This window comes from Poecile atricapillus, chromosome 1 (assembly GCF_030490865.1).
Source record: "Poecile atricapillus isolate bPoeAtr1 chromosome 1, bPoeAtr1.hap1, whole genome shotgun sequence".
Classification (NCBI taxonomy): Eukaryota; Metazoa; Chordata; class Aves; order Passeriformes; family Paridae; genus Poecile; species Poecile atricapillus.
The window spans coordinates 30,916,780-30,933,484 of record NC_081249.1 but is presented as its reverse complement, the minus strand read 5'-3'; the positions used below and the strand labels follow the sequence as shown (position 1 = coordinate 30,933,484).

Sequence of the window (16,705 nt, the reverse complement as noted above, 5' to 3'; positions counted from 1 at the left end):
AAAGCCCATTGCATCTGGTATGTGGGGACGGTGGGGCTCATAAAGGGGCATCTTTCTCTTCTGGACTGATTACTGTTGAGAGGCCAGTGATCCTTTGTCCCATGTGATAGCTTCTCTGCCTCCTTCCTGCCCATTCCCCATTCTTGTCCTCCCTCATAGTAGGAATTTGTGGCTAACCAAATGCAGCTTTAGTAAAGGCTTGCAGGATAATTCAATGGAAAAAAGAATAAACTAACCACATTTTTAGCTTTAGAAATGTAGCTTTTTCTATATACTTGACACCCAATTTTTTTTAACCATCTGAAAAAGGGTAAGATGTCACTGTTTTCCAGATTCCTCATTTATGACATTAATTAAGGTCATTCAAAGAATTCATGACTTCAGCAAAGAAACAGGAGATAGAAGTCTCAGTTCCTTGTTCATAATTTTAGGTTTGGCAGTCCACAAAACTTTAACTACTCCCATTAATGTCTGAGGCACCTTAATTTGTCCACATCACTGAAACCAGTCTGAATGTTGTCTCCTGTTCTAGCTCAGCCATTATTCTTAGTTTACTGCAGACATAAAGTGAAGACAGCTGAGCTAGTCACTACAGGCTCTAAATAGTCAATGGAAAGAAACAGACACTTTTAGGGTGCAATTCATCTAATCTACTTTATATGTAGGCTTTACAATGAGCTGCTTTTACATTCTAGGCAACTGCATTTAGGCACCTGAGGACAACTTGAAAATCTCAAAATGAGATGAGGAAAAATTACAGGAGACATGAAACAGCACTTGAATTGTTATATAACCTCAAATGCAGAAGATACACTGTCCCAGAAATAAAAATCTTTGAGTATATGCATATAATATTTCAGATTATGGGAAGGAAAAAAAAGAATGAAGGCACCATAATGGTTTGCAGATTTCTACATTAAGTTCCTCCCAACCTTTAAATACAAAGTTCTTGCCCAGCGTTTTGCTGGACTAGTCAAGTTCATTGAACCTGAAAGCACCAGTTAATGCTAAATGAAAAACCAAGATGTATTTACTTTTTTGTCTTCTCCAACAGATTACATTAATTTTAAAACTAAATCTAGAATTGAATCCACTACTTATGTGGACATGGCCTCCATTTAGTGAGCTTCGAAGGACCTGTCTCTTTCCATTTACTGGGTAAGAAACTGGCATATACTTTAGGAACATTGCTTCACTGGGTGCATAAATGTAAGTTAAAGCATTTATGCAAAGATAATAGGACTTTCAGTCAGACATCACTTGAGCATGTTTGAACTGGTGCAATCAGTCATATGATAGGCCTGGAAAAGCATTTACCCTTGGGGAAAACACAGGTATTCTACTTCCCTGGGACACCCACACTATCTGTGTGTGCTGTCTCCCATATCCCATCAGGGGATGAAAATTGCCTATGAAAATTACTGCAGCCATCACATTTTTAAGTCACTTACATTTTCGTGTAGGTATGTTTCATACAGCATGTCCTAGAAGGCAAACCACACAAATATAATGCAAAGAGACAAGCAATCTGTTGGAGTGGGGCAATTGTTTCGTGACAATGATCACTGACAGCTCAGGCTCTGTACAAAAGTAGTTCCACAGATCTCAAGAGGATATCTATAAAATGCTTAAGAGGAGGCGCTTCCTCCATGATTCCATGACTTAGTTCTCTGCTGGACTTTATGAAATCCATGACCTGCCTCAGTTAATTAGCTTTGTGCATTCTCTGAGGAATTGCTGCTCTTGGGTCCAAGCAGAATCGGTATCTACCTAGATAGTAACCACTCCTCCCTTCCTGTGCTTCTCCTCCTTTCATCTCATACTTTCTTCCCCTTTCTTTCTTCTCTTTTCCCCTTTTCTTCCACCTTCTGAGATCCCACAGGGAGAGGAGAGACCGAGCATGAGATCTTTACACTAATTCCAGCAGGGAATTAAGCAGACAGAGAACAAGGTCTTAACAGGTCAGATGAGAAAGCTCTGAATGGGAAATAAGACATGGGGTACTGCAGGGAGAGTAACAAGAGAGACTGGAAGGAAGAGAGAGAGATGTAGGAAGTGGATAAAGTGGGAGGAAAATTAACTGGAAATGGGGCTGAAAGTACTGTGAAGGAAAGACAGAAGATAAGTGTTAAACAAGGAACAAAAGTGACAGAACCTGAGAAAAATATATTAAGGATTTCTGTGAGTACTGCATTTTGCTCAGTTGGAAACATGTCTCCCAATAACCAAGGAAAATATGAGGAGAGGTTTGATGTTTTTTCAGCATAATTTTTTTTTCAGGGTGAGAGAATAGGTGAGACATAGTTTTGGCGGGGGGGGAGGAGTCTAGTGATTGGATGGTTTTTGTGGAGTAAGAAAATACACAGACTGTATTTCATGTGTATTTACAATCTTGCTGCTAGATTTTTGAATATTTTTACATACATTAACGTGTGTGATGTGGCTATGGAGTTCATAGTTTAATTCTAAACATGTGTATTGACCAAAACATGTAAAAATGTCCATCCTGGCAGAAAAGCAGAACAGAGAAAGCATCTTTGTTGTGTCTGTTGAGCTTTTTGCAGAGGTGAAAGCAGAAGGTGTCACAGCACTGGCAGTTTAATTTTAGTTTGGCTAGGGCTTGTCTACATGTGGAAATTTTCAGTGCTAGCTTTCCAGATGACTAGTTTGGGCTCAGTGTTTTGCACCATGAGTAATTCAGTTTAGTCCATTTTGGAGGTGAATTGAAAGAAATCACATAAAGGCAGCAGTAGCAGAGAATAATTCACTTAGAGAGTGAGGCAAGGGAAGTGCATGAGTGAATAACTGGTTTCTTTTAAAAATTCACCCTCAAACTGATTTTATAATAGCTTCCCTTTAGTTCTCTTGCAGTGCTGGGAGCCCACATCAGAGCTTACACACTAAGCAAGCCATTGCTATGGAGGCAGAGTTGCATATAACTTCAAGCAAGCTGTGAACCTTGCAAGGTGCTCCACTCATCTCCAATTTGAAGGAAATGTAACAGGGTTATTTTTTTCTTCATTTTTGTTTTAAATGCTTTAATCTGCCCTAAGGTCCCCCCACCCCAGATATATTTCACAGCATGCCAGGAGGAGGATCCTTGGGCCTTTTCCTTTTTTTTTTTTTTTTTCATGCATCTCCTCACAGCCTCCTTGTATTGGCTTGGCTGGGAAAAGGTGTGAGTGTAGTAACGGAGCGCCACCCTAAATCATAAAGAGAGAAGCCCTTACCTCTGGGCTGGAGTAATGCGAGGGCTTGCTGCCGTCACTCTCGCTGGAGCTGCTTTCACTCTCTGAGTCAGACTCTGAGCTGGTCTCGGATTCACTGGAGCTACTGCTGCTCGACCCCTTGCTGGAGAGCCCCGAGGCTCGGGCATTGGACTGCGGCACCACCAGGCTGCCAGCCCCACACACAGCCCATCGGGGTGCAGGGATGGGAGGGAAGAGAAGAAAACAAACATAAACATAAAAACCCCACATGTAAGAACCATGATGTTTCAGGGAGCACACTCTGAATGCCTGTGAGCTTGTCTCTGCTGCTAATGAATAGTGAAACAAATTCAACATTATATGGCTATAACTGGGGGGAAAATATTGGGTTACTCTCATATCCATTTAAAGCCTTTGCCATCTTTTTCATCTAGGGGAGAGTCAAGTTTTCACTTCACCTTGTCTCTTTTCCCATTCCACAGACATTTTAGGATATATTAAAAATACTAAGTGTTAAAAAGCAATATAGAAAGCAGTTTTATGCTGTCTAATGAACACTCAGCCCAGAGCGAAAGCAGCAGACGAAAAACAAGAACAATTAAGAAATGGAGTTGAACCCCACACTACCAGTCTTAAGTAGTAATTGCAATAAACACAAAAATAACAACAATAATACATCTTCATTGGAGCTTCCAACCACCATCTTCCATTTTGTACACTTCTTCACCTACCCATAAATGATGTGGTTACCTGTTTATACCATCTTGATATTGACAATTCAAGATCTAAGACTCAGTCTGCAAAAACTTGAAGAGCTCAGACTTGTGTTTTTGCATGTCAGCAGTGCAGTGCTGTCAGCAGAGCTACTTGCCTCCTTTAAAGTTATGTTTACATGCTAGTGTTTGTATTATCAGGCTTGACAGCAGAAGAAATGTGTATTCTCCTGAAATAGTTGACCATGCATATTAAAAATATCACAGTCATAAAGACTTGAGTGTGAAATATCATATTAAGTCATCCAGCTTACTCCCTAGGCAATGCAATATTGTTCCCTATAGCAGGGTGCATTTTCTAGTGAGTTGTCCAATTTGATTTTAAATTATTTGAATGCAGCTTTTACTTTTACCCCTGGGAAACTTCTCTGCAAACTAACCCAAATTCCACCGTCAGAAATTTCTCCCTACATTCAACCTGAAGTTGCCCTTTCAAAATTTATAGTTGTTACTTATTATTTCATCGTATTGCTAATAGTTACTATGATAAATTATCCTCCTCCCTTTTTGCTCTCACATTTTTGCAGATTGTTTTCCTGTGCTTCTTCAGTCATCTTTCAGACAAGGCCTTACACATTTACTTCTTCTGATCTTTCTTCATAAGTCATTATCTCCAGGGATATGGGATCATTTTTATGGCTCTTTTCTGAACTCATTCCAATTTGTCTATATCTCCCTGATAACAGGGTGCCCAAAACAGAGTGCAGCATTATAGATGGCTTCTCACTACAGCCCTGCAGTGAAGGGCTATTACCTTCCTGCTCCTTGATGCGTTGCTTCTGTAAACATATATCCGAGCTGTGAGGGAATGTATAGTCCATTAACATCCCTGCCTCTCTTTCAACACTGCTTTCTTCAGAATTCCTCTACTGATAGCTACATGATTATTCGCTTCCAGAGAGATTAGCTCGCTTTCTTTCTTCATACCAGATCTCATTTTCCTTTTTTACCTTGCAAGTTTCTAGCTCCTTTTTGATTTATTTTGCTGCCCTCAGAGGTGTCTGCAGTAACTTCTAATTTAGTATCAAATGCCAACTTAATTAAATGGTTATTCACTTCCTTTTCCAGATCATTAATGAGACTGTTAAATAAACCCCTCATGAAACACACTGGTACTCTGATAACCATCTCTCCCAACTCCATTCACCGGTGTTTATCATTACTCTTGTTTATGCTTCATCAGTCCAATATTGTGGCTAATGCAATGTGATCTTGGAGATGCATTTTGTGAGAAATAATATATAATAATTAATTACAGTTCTGCGATGTTGCACCTAATGAATTGTCTTTACATGCTAATGGTGCTTTTCATTATGGAAAACTGATACCTGACACCTTGCACAAGGTACATATGACAGGCAATTCCTGAGACTTTGAAAAGGGGTCAGGCCATCAGAGATGTGGTTTCAGCTCCACAATTCCCCATGGCTGCACACTTTCTGGCCCTCTCCCTGCCTCCCCTAACATATGCCAGCCCTTCCCCTCTGGACCGCCTGTCTTGCAAAAGCCAGTACTCCCACCACATTGCCTTTACTTGCAGCATCCCCACTGCCTTTTCCTAGGAAGTGGCACAGCTGCCCATGGCTTTCTTGCTCCAGAGAGTTTTTGGTTGCTTGGGGAATCATGACACTGTTGGAGAACTTTCTGTGCACACTGGGGACAGGCAGTGGAAAAAAATCTCACCTGTGATCTCCATCTTACTCATTAAAAGCAGGTAAATTAAACAGGAGAGGGAGGAGCTGACATCCATTTATATTTTTGATCCTTATTTCCATCCTTGTAACTACTGGGTGGTAGAGAGAGAGGTGGCAGTAGAAGCTCGTGCTCTGTCATGATGGCTTGGTGCTACACGTGTGGTCACAGAAGTGTCTGCCAGCTCCTGGGTGGCAAGAGGTCTGTCTTCATGCACAGGCATTAAATGTACCAGTTACAAGGAGTGCCTTTAAAAACTTGGTTTTTTGCCTAGCCATGTAGGTGTGGTAAAGACAAGATTTCCAGGCAGCAATTTGTATAACTTCCTTACGGCACAGAGGTGACCAAAAAATGCTGCTAAGCTTGTAAAAAATTTTCTTTTTTAGAGAAGGAAAATTGGTATTTTGTAAACAGTTTCAGGACAATGCAGCTTTCCACTCATACAGGTTGCCCAGTGAACTCTAGATTTAAGTTGCTCACTTGTATTAACAGAGTGCAGTTAATCTCTTGCTAATAAAATAGTGAGAGCTGTATATAAGCCATTATGAATAGGTTGTGTGGTTTTGATTCTTTTTCCTTAAGAGAATCTGGAAAGAACATGAAAAGTTAACAACCTTTTCTGACAGTGTAGCTTAGGGAATGCCTTTGACGATGTCTGACTCTGATGGATTTCCAGTCCTCTCCACAACATCATTGTGGCTGAAAAGTTCTTGAGCATCACAAAACATCTGCACATTTATGTCCTGCCCTTAGTGACTGTGGCTTTAATTTTTAAACCATCATTTTTATTTGTCATTGACTGAAGTATTGAGAAATTGTTATATAGGGGATGAGGGGGACAAAACCATGGTAATATTTCTTTCATGTTGTGACATGAAATGTTTTTCTAGGCTGCTGAATAGAAATTGTTACTACAGCCCTAGATATAAAATTTAACTGATGGACTCTTCACAAACATCTGGAAATCTATGTTTGCTGTTCTAATGGTAGCCAATATACTACAAAAATTAAGCATTGCAATATTTTTCCATTTATGCTGATACTGCTGAAGTCTCCTATCCCCTTCTACATATTTCAGTTTTGAAATATAGCATATTCTTATAAGGATCCTCATTATGTTATAGTGACCAGGGTAATAACAGTTACATTTGTCTGCATGCATTATTATTAAAAAAAACCAACCCTTTTTAAAAAGTTGGTAACTTTTACTTCGGACTGTTCTTTCTGAAGGATGTAAGTGAGATCATTCAGTTACATGGATTTACATTTTAATGGCTGTGGCACATAACATTTGAGCATATTCTGCTACTGGTTTATGCCCTGGAATTAATTACCACATCACAGAATTTTTTATTTTTTTTTTAATTTTAAGGAATTAAACAATAATTGGGTGAGAACCACTTTTCTTTAAAGCTCTTAATCAGAATATGCATTCTCTGACTTAAGAGAGAGAGTAAATATCTTGTAAATTTGCCAGAAGTTAGTAATAAGACCATTTGAAAACCAACACACCATCTGAAGTTTCTGATTAGGTATCTCCCATCACCCTGGCTACAGGGGGCCTGGGCACCTAATTGCCATACAAATCTCCAACAACCTGTTTTCTTGTACTGTCTAGTGGACAACTGACCCTTCTTAGAAGAACTGCGAGATTCCTCATAGCCTAAATTTTTCTCCTATGTGCAGGTTCAGAAACCCGATGATTTGGGGAGATTAATACTTCTTCCCCACTCAAACTAACTTGTGATCCAAGTTGAGAGGTGGAGCCATCACAATCTCTGGACAAGGCCTAGAGGTTATTTGGTGGGACTAGTTCTTAGCCCCATTAGACTGCATGGCCGTTGCCTTTGAATGGCACCAAGAAGGTTTGAACAGTTATGCAGGAAGGTGCTAGAGTTGGCTATTCAGTCAGTGGAGACATCCCCAAATGAGATTACTTTGCTGGCCCTCAGGAGACATCTTCAGGTTAATCACACTGGATCTGAGTTCCGCTCTATGCTTCATATTAAGCTGCTGCTTACAGCTGCACTACTTCCCATGATAATAAATCATGGCATTCAGCACTGGCCACAAGAATTTCCCAGGCTAGGTATATGCTGCATTTCAGGAATTCAGGCCCAAAGACATGCAGCATGGATAAAGATACAAGTAAAACTGCTGCAATTCTTTATCAAAATGCAAGTTTTCAGTGACAATATAAATAAAAAAATCCCTCTGATGCTGAAGAATTTGTAATCCCAGCTCTTCACTGCACTACAATATGAAAGCTTTATACCTACTTTACACAGGCATAAATGATTATCAAGAATGCAGTGCAAGGGAGAATCAGACCTTGGAGAAATGACTCAGCCAAAGGAACATATCAGAGTGAGCCTCTCAAATACTTTTCCAGCCACAAAAAAGGCTACCCAAATGCTCACAGAATCATTAAGGTTGGGAAAGACCTCCAAGATCATCAAATCCAGCCTTTGACCAGGTACCACCAGGCCCACTAAACTATCACAAAGCACCATGTCTACTTGTTTTTTGAACACTTAAGTATGGTGACTCCACCACTTCCCCTTACCACTCTTCCAGTGAAGAATTTTTCCTGATATCCTACCTGATCATCTCTTGGAACAACTTGAGGCCATTTCCTCTTGTCCTATCACTGGCTGCTTGGAAGACAAGCCTGACACCCACCTCACCACAACCTCCTTTAAACTAGTTGTACAAAGCAATAACGTCTACTCTGAGCCTTCTTCAGTGTAAGCAAGACCAGTTTCCTCAGCTGCTCCTCATGGGATTTATGTCCCAGAACTTTCACTGGCATTGTTGCCCTTTGCTGGACACGCTCCAGCACCTCGATATCCTTCTTGTAGTGAAGTGCCCAAAACTGAGTACAGTACATGAGGTGTGCCTCACCAGTGCTGAGCAGGGGGAAAATGCAGCATATTGTAGAGTCCAGTTGGTCTGTGTAATTTCACTTTGCAAGAATTGTATCCAAAGCTTTCTTACCAGAAAGGTCACTAACACTATGAGATATTATCTGCTGTATTTGTTTTTGTGTCTGGAGATAGGGCACTATTTTTCTAGTGTCATCTGCACAGCCATGCTATCTGAACTATTTTTCTTCTAAATCTCGTTCTAGTGTGCGACTGCTAAATGGCTGTGACTTCCCAGACGAGAGGAAAATGCAATAACTAGTGAGAAGAGCTTATTTGAATAAAAAAGTGACATTGTTAGGGATCAGATTCTCAACACTGAGAGGTAAGTGTGGAGAAGGTGATCCAAATTCGTATGTCACAAACATTTGAGAAAATCCTATGAAAGGCTGTATGAATACTTGGAGTATTTGGGATACCCAGAAAAAAAAGTTTATCACTGTCTAGAAGATCAAGGCCAATTGTAGGAAAACAATACTCTGAAACAGACACCAGTCCCTTAGCTGGTACAAACTGTCATAGCTCCATTGACTTAAATTAGGCTACAGTGATTTAAATCCAACAGTGAATCTGACCAAGACTCTGAAACAGTATTTCCAATTCAGTGATGAAAACATATTCCATAGTTTAAAGGAACTCTGTTGGCAGAGCCTCTATTTTGATTCCAGATTAAAGTATCTGAAACACCACTTCCTTCTTCCCTCAGAGCCAACCTACAACCCATCAAAGGTCTTTTATGGAAAACTCTTTATCCCTCTATTGCAAGAAGCAAATTCCACATGGTGCTTCCTCAAAGCACAGACTGAGAACATTGTGCCAAGATCTGTATAAATATCTCTGTTGCCTGGCACTGAAGATACTGCATGTCTCTCATGAACACAGTAGGGAATTCCTGTCTCAATAATTGTGAATGGATCACAGAAGCCATGAAAATGCCCACTTCTTGCTGCTGCCCCTGTGTAGTTTTCAAATTCTTTACCAGAAAAGACCTCTAAAGCATGGGAATTAAAAGGATTTGAAGATCAGGCCATCCTAGTATTGTAACAGAACATATGGGGATATCTTCTGAGGCAACTGTAGAATGCCAAGAAATAGCACCGTAAGGACAGCTTACAGAATGGAGATGGACCTCATCCATTTGTTTCAGGACAAAATCATGCTGAGAAAAGGGAAATGATACCATAAACTCTACAACATGCACAGACAACAGGCAGATACCACCATGGTTTAAAATACCAGTACAAAGACTGGTTTTGTATTTAACATTCAAAGATGAATACAATCACAAAGTCATAGAAAGGCTTGGGTTGGAAGGCACCTTAAAGATATCTAGTTCCAATTCCCCTGATCTTTAGGGTCTGTTCTAACCCAAGCCTTTCCATGACTCTATGCTTCTATAATAAAAAGGCTCTGCTCTATTTTCAGGTCTGCCCTATTGTGTCTGAATGACCAAATCTAATGACCCTTCCAGGGTTCTGGCCACCATCCCACACATGAGTGTGACCGAACTTCCTACTGTCAATGTGTTAGGAAACATCCTTCATTATTCTTTAAAAAGCACTTGGATTTCCCTTTTCTGATATCAGTATGCAAGTGACACAAATTTATGGTTTTGTACCTTTGCTAACTATATGCATTAAACCAATTAATGTCTGAATTATTTCCCATTACCAATGGCAAAAACCTATCGCTCACTAACAGGAAAAGACAGTTAGCCCTGCCATGGCCCGCTGTTTCAGCCTGAACAGAAAAAAATGAGGCTCAACACTTTCCTTTCTCCAGGTAAACGATTTCCCAGGAGTCCGTTAATATCTTTAGGAAACAGAAAAATGTTTTCATACCTCATTCCTGTAATGGATGAGGTATGAAATGGGAGTCATGATGAGTGAGAGTCCTGGAGGTTGTTCGGCTTGTCACAATATATAATGCTTCTGTGAAAGCACTGCATTACCTTAGCTGCACCACCTTTGCACAGCACAGCTAATAAACCACAGCTGCCAAGAACAGAGTTCATAGGCCACACCTATATTTTAACACTTTCCCTGGGAGCTTAAATAGTTTGTGCTGACAAACTACAAGTATCATCTGGTAACGCAAACTGAAGGCAAACCAGAACTCTCTGAAAAGAGTCAGGTGTGCACTGTGCAATTGCAGCTTAATTGTCAGAATAGTCCCTTAAGAAAAATTGATAGGAAAGGCTGTTTAAAAAACAAGCTATAAAGCTCATGTAAACACCTATAAGAAAACCCCTGAAGAAAATCCATTCTGGCGAGGGGCATTTACTTAAGGTCTAGTTGATACTGGAGGTAGCCAAATCACACCTCCCACCGTGAAGGAATATGGTAGAAAAGAGAAAGCCAGCCACTAGAAAAAATCCACCTTGACAAAAAAAACCCCGCCTAAAATAAAATGCTATGTAACAATTAATAGTGACACCTCTGTATAAATCAGTCGATCAAGAGGAGCTTGTGCCAGGGTATCTGAGATGAAAGGGTCCAGTAGACCTGGTGCAGCATTAATGTGGGGGTGAAGTGATTAGTCAGCAGGCTGACAGCTGTGCTGGGAGCCTGGTGCCAGATTCCAGCGTCTGCTTTCCACTGCTGCCAAGTGTTTGCTTGTTCCTCCAGATAAATGGAGCATCAGCAGTGTTTTATCTGACCTGCTCACAAGAAAAATAAAGCAACTCTAACTTCCTTGGTGTGTTTGTCATTGACCTTGCATCAGCTGAATATGAGTGGAGAGAATCCCTGGTCCAGACAAGTTAACTCTTTAGCAGAAGAGGACGGATAGGGTTTTTTTACCTTGGTAGATTAATTAGTCTCTTAATGTCTCAAAGTACAGTGACTTGAAAAGAAGAAATGACAGGCATAGTCTATGTGTCCTATATTGTCCTTGGAACATGGCCTTGGACCAATGGCCTGGATAATGATGAACAGCTTTGAGAATACTCCATGAACAGCACTCTTCTGCCTCCCCTGTGAAATAAGGAAGCAATCTCTAAAGAGACATTTTTTGAGAGGGAGGGAGGGTGGGCCAGAAATAAATTGTAACTGTACAAAGTTGTTGAGAAGATTCAGTCATACAACACTGCTTTTGATTTCCCCCTGTGACTAAGGGCAGTAGCTTTTGTGTGTTTTCCTTCATGTGTACCCCAGAACTTTTAATTTTTCTCTTTTTTTTCATTATTTTGGCCATGGTAGGAACTTTCTATTTGAGATCTTACTATTGTCTGGTCAAGGCCAGTTTGTACACTCTGGAGATTCCTGCCTCTTCTTGATGGACTTAGAAAGAATCTAAGATCCTAAGGATTGCTTAAACCATGTGCTTGCTATGCCCAGCACCTTGTGCACTGTAATCCAGGGAGGCCAGGGAGGTTTGATTCAGATTCCTCTTAACAATTTTCTTTTCAGGGTTCAGTCATCTCTCTCCACTTGTCCTAAGGTGGAGTTGGAATCCAATATGAAGACCTATATACACTCCCAACTCAGTACTCCACTATTTCATTAGACCACTATCAAAAGCTGATTCCCTGTCAGATTCAATTATATCAGTACCAGGAACAATTATATCTGTCTCAGGAACAGATCCTCCGCTAACATTTTGAAGGTGATTCCAGCAGCCTGGTTAGCTTTAACCTACCAAGAGACATGTTAGAAAAATAAAGGTAGTTAAGCACTGGAACCAATCATCAGTGAAGATAAGGAACATCTTCACTGGTAATGGTACTTTATTGCAATGGTAATTAGAGAAACTAGGCAAAGGAGCAATGCAAAATATTCTGTAGAGTGGCTTTAACCCACCATTTTCAATATGTCTCATCAGGAGATTTTGATACAGTTTCACTGGATATTAGCCTGGGCGTTGCTCTTTTTGTCTCACTTACTTCCTAAAATGTGAAGTATAAATGTACTTTTATCCAAGAGAACAGCAATTTTTGCTTGTGAGTGACAGCTTCATCAAAGAAGAAAACCACAGCAGTTCAGACTAGAAAATCCTCATCTGCACTGGGCTGCCATCACCTTAGTTCAGAATTACTGTTAATATTATGGCTGGCCATCAAGACAAACAGCCTTTCATAGTCTTCAGGCACAGTCATACCTTGCCTCAGCACAGCAGTCGTTTCCCTCAGTCAGCAGAGCCCTGGGTATGGTTCTGCCTTGCAAGACCTCTTGCTAAGCTCTCAGAGTCCAAATACAGATGAACTTGTGCAGATAAAATTACTAACTACTATAATGGCTGTCCAAATGGGTGCAATAAATTTCAGCATGAGACAAACTCTCTCAGGTTTTACTGACTCTTAATGTTGCTGCTGCCAGCTTTAGTGTTACTCTTTGACTCAAGCCATATTCTGTTGTCTCCCAAAGGTCTTTTTGGCCCGTCAGCTCTAATCAATATGCTGCCTTGAGAAGAAGCTTGTTTTAAATAGGTTTGCTCACCATAAAGAACCATATAAAGAAAATCTGACTTCTAGTCCTTGTCAGCATATATCACTCCCTATGCAGAACAGCATTTAAATGGTCTGTTATTTGAATCCAAGTGCTCTCTTTTATATGTTTCAAGAAATGAAAAAATGCATAGTTGTTCTACAGAAGACATAAGGCAGGCTTAAGAATGGCAAGCAGAGCAGCTAATAAAGCCCAGAATTGTAGCAGAGAGGATGTTAAAACCTAATTAGTTTGAGATTATTTGAAGACTTGTAAAAGGTTCTTCTGTTTGCCTTTCTATTGTAGGCACAGCCAGTTTTCCATTGTCATCCAAAAATACTTTAATATGTTTTTAGAAAAAATTGCCCAGGATATGCTGTTTGCCTCTTATTGACATGTTAGCTGGAAATAAAGAATGCTTAAAATGAATTTTTAGCTGTTGGCGATTGCTTGTGATACAGCCTAAGGTTTTCAGGGGTCTGCACCACTGGCAAAAAAACTTCTCCCATTCTGACCAGGGTCAGATTCTTGACCCCTTATTCTGGTTTAGTAATATCTACTTTACAGCTTGGATAAGAGTACCCAGAAGTGCTCCTGAAGAGCAGGAATGGTCTGTCTAGTGGGGGTGTCAGGATCTGACCCACTGTAACCCAACAAACACAGCATACAGATAATCAATGAAAGATTTTGAAGCAGAGAGCAGTGTCTACGAGTAACCTTTGCTGCACCTTCATCAGGTATAATGTGGTCTGTGAAAAACAATGAAGAAGTACGATATGCACAAATATATGAATGTTATGAAGAGTCATATAAATTGTCCTTTACTTTTTTTTAAATATAAATTGCCCTTTCATTTTTCCAAGGAAAAATTGAGTGTGAATTGGATCTTTTTGTTAGACATTATCCATGGAAAGTAAACTTGAGGTTTACCCATGCACACACAGATGATGAGGGGAAGCAGAAATAAATTTCAAAGTAAATATGATTTTATTTGCTTTATTAATCTAGAATGTGGTACCAACGTGTCTGGACTCAGTGGTTCCCCAGCTGCAACCTCCTGCAGGATGTTATCAATCCTTTATTTCTGTGAAATGTGCTACCAACTACTACGAAAAACACTAGATCTGTATGACATTTTAATTAAAAAAAAAAAAATTGGTATTATACCATACTGTGTCCTGATGTAGTTAAACATATATCTTCCAATATACCTTTCAATCCGTATCTCAAATATTTTGCTGTTCATTAAGTACCATGCATCTTTTTAGGTTGCCTGTGAATTTACAATATCACTAAAACATGTGGAGATGCCTTTGCCTAATCTTCAATGCATCTTTTTCTCTCCCTGACTTTCCCAGTGGGCCAGAAAGTAAATGCACACATGACAGTGTGGAGAGGGCACAGGGACAGGGAGGATTATTGCTAGTTGGTGCTGTTCCCCCCTGCAGTGGCACAACAAGCTGCTGCTGTCTTTTTCCTCTTTCTGTCCCCAGGCCAATAGTCCCTTTCTGGCACCGGTCTTCCTGTAGTGCCTCAAACATGCCTCTGCCTGCCTGAGCTCCTGCATGGTCTAGGATGTGCTGTGTCAAGTGGTGAACCTCTTCAGAGCAGGAGTGTGCGTTCAGCAGTGTGACCCAGCATGGAGACTGTTAAAGGTGTAGGAGTCAACACTGCTGCTGCTGGGAGTTCAGTGCCCAGCTGTGAGGATATGCATTCAGTGCTCCTTTAAAAGGGTATCACATCACCTGCCTACAGCTGGGAAACAGCTGGGGGAAAGTTTGAGAGTCTGCACAAGAGTTTTGCTGAGATGAGACACAGATTTCCAGGAGAGTATGATTTTCCATAGTCAGTGCAGCATGAAACTAACTCTTGGGGTTTTTTTTTTACCACCCCAACATGACCCTAAGTGCAGCCAGGCAAGCTTCAGCTTGGGGAGAGAGATCAAGTGCTGGGTCTTTGCCATTATCTTAGGCACTAGGGGAGAAAGCCAGATGACTTTGTTGATAACTACTAGCTTGAAGACCCCAGCAGGCCTTCAGACAGTTTTATTAATCATAAAAGTCATTAAAAATGGCCAATTCCTCAGGGGCAAAGTAAAAACAAAACCTTGGAAGAATGAATCAGAGCAGGCATCTCCCATTCCTAAGAGCACTCCGTTCAACATTCTCTGCAGGAAACTGAAAGGGAATATTTAGGACTGATACTCCCAAGCAATATAATCTAATGCTTTCTCAGGGAAGGGGCAAGCTTCCTTATGGACTTAGATTGCAACAAAGAAAAATACTGATGGACTTTGTGTACAGCTGGGAGGCAATGAACTCTCAGTCAGTTGACTCAGAGGTTTGCATGTCACATCCAGAATCAGCAAGATAGTTTTCCCTTTTGCCTTTGAACTTAGCCTTCCCTCTTTTACTTTTTTTGCTTTCTCCCCTGGTCTCTCCCTGGATCCAGATCTGGGCTCTGCAGTACAAAATCTTTTCTGTACATGGAGACCAGCAAAGTGACATGAAAATGATTAAGGGATTAGAACTTTCACATGAGGAGGCTGAGATGACTGCGAGGGATAAATACTGGACAGAAGGAAGTAAAGAAGACAGAGCTAGGCTCTTCTCAGTGATGCCCAGTGACAGGACAAGAAGCAAAGAACAAAAATCGAAACAAAGGAAGTTCCATTTAAGTATAACAATTTTAATTTTTTATTTTTTTTATTTTTTCTGTGAGGATGGTCAAACTCCTGGACAGGTTACACAGTGAGGCTGTGGAGTCTCCATCCTGGGAGATATTCAAGACCCAACTTTGACCCTGAGCAACTGTTTTAGCTGCTGCTGCTCTGAGTGGGGGTTGGACTGGATGATCTCCAGAGATGCCTTTCAGCCTCAGTCACTCAGTGACCCTGTTGGGACTAGCTCAAGTACCACAGACTATGGTGCTAACTAACATGAAAATGTAGTAACTATGTGGGCACTGAATGGTTCCTGAGCTCCACCTGGCCATGAGTGTCCCCCTGTCTTGTGTTTAAAGCTCACTCAGATGACTACTACTAAGTCACTGCCCCAACCTGACTGAAATATAGACTTGGCCTCAGGCACCAAACCTACAGGTGAAACATACCGGCTGCCTATCACATGTTCGCAGCTTCATCCTCTGCTCCATCCTTTTGCAGGCTACTCCATGCTTGTCAGAGTAAAATGGACTCAGGGGGTGTTTATGAGATTCATTTGCTGCATTTGGTATATTTTACTGTAAGTGGAACATGCAACAGCAGCAGCCACTTTCCAGCAGAAACTGGAAAACTTCCTTCTCCTTTAAACATTTCTGTATCTGTTTCTGAATGTGACCAGCAGTCTCTGAGGCAGCTAATCAGATTATGCTTTATTTATTGAGCTGTACTTTACAGCACCTTTCCTATATGAAACTGTGCTGCTTGGAGACTGCTTTACATTTTTTTGGGAGTATCTCTCAAGTGCAGTTGTCTAGCAGCATTGCCCAGAGCAGCTGCTGACAACGCCAATGCACTGACAGCTGCAAAATCCCTTCTTTCTGAAATCAGGAGTAGAAAAGATCATCATGAAATAATGGACTAATGTGGCCATTCTATCTATGCTGCTCATAAATTACATTTTGAACCTGGCAATTGCAGTGTAATTAGGAGGAGAGTAGCTTTCCTGCAGGAACATATATTT

At 40.7% G+C, this 16,705-nt stretch overlaps 1 protein-coding gene across 1 annotated transcript in view; it reads right to left on the bottom strand.

The window, feature by feature from the left end:
- The window catches only part of AFF3 (ALF transcription elongation factor 3), a 319,688-nt gene that overhangs the window by 39,591 nt on the left and 263,392 nt on the right, over positions 1-16,705 (bottom strand). Inside the window, exon 11 of the mRNA XM_058829676.1 lies at positions 3,231-3,396. Within this exon, the coding sequence (XP_058685659.1) occupies positions 3,231-3,396 (166 nt within the window). The remainder of the gene's footprint in view (positions 1-3,230; positions 3,397-16,705) is intronic.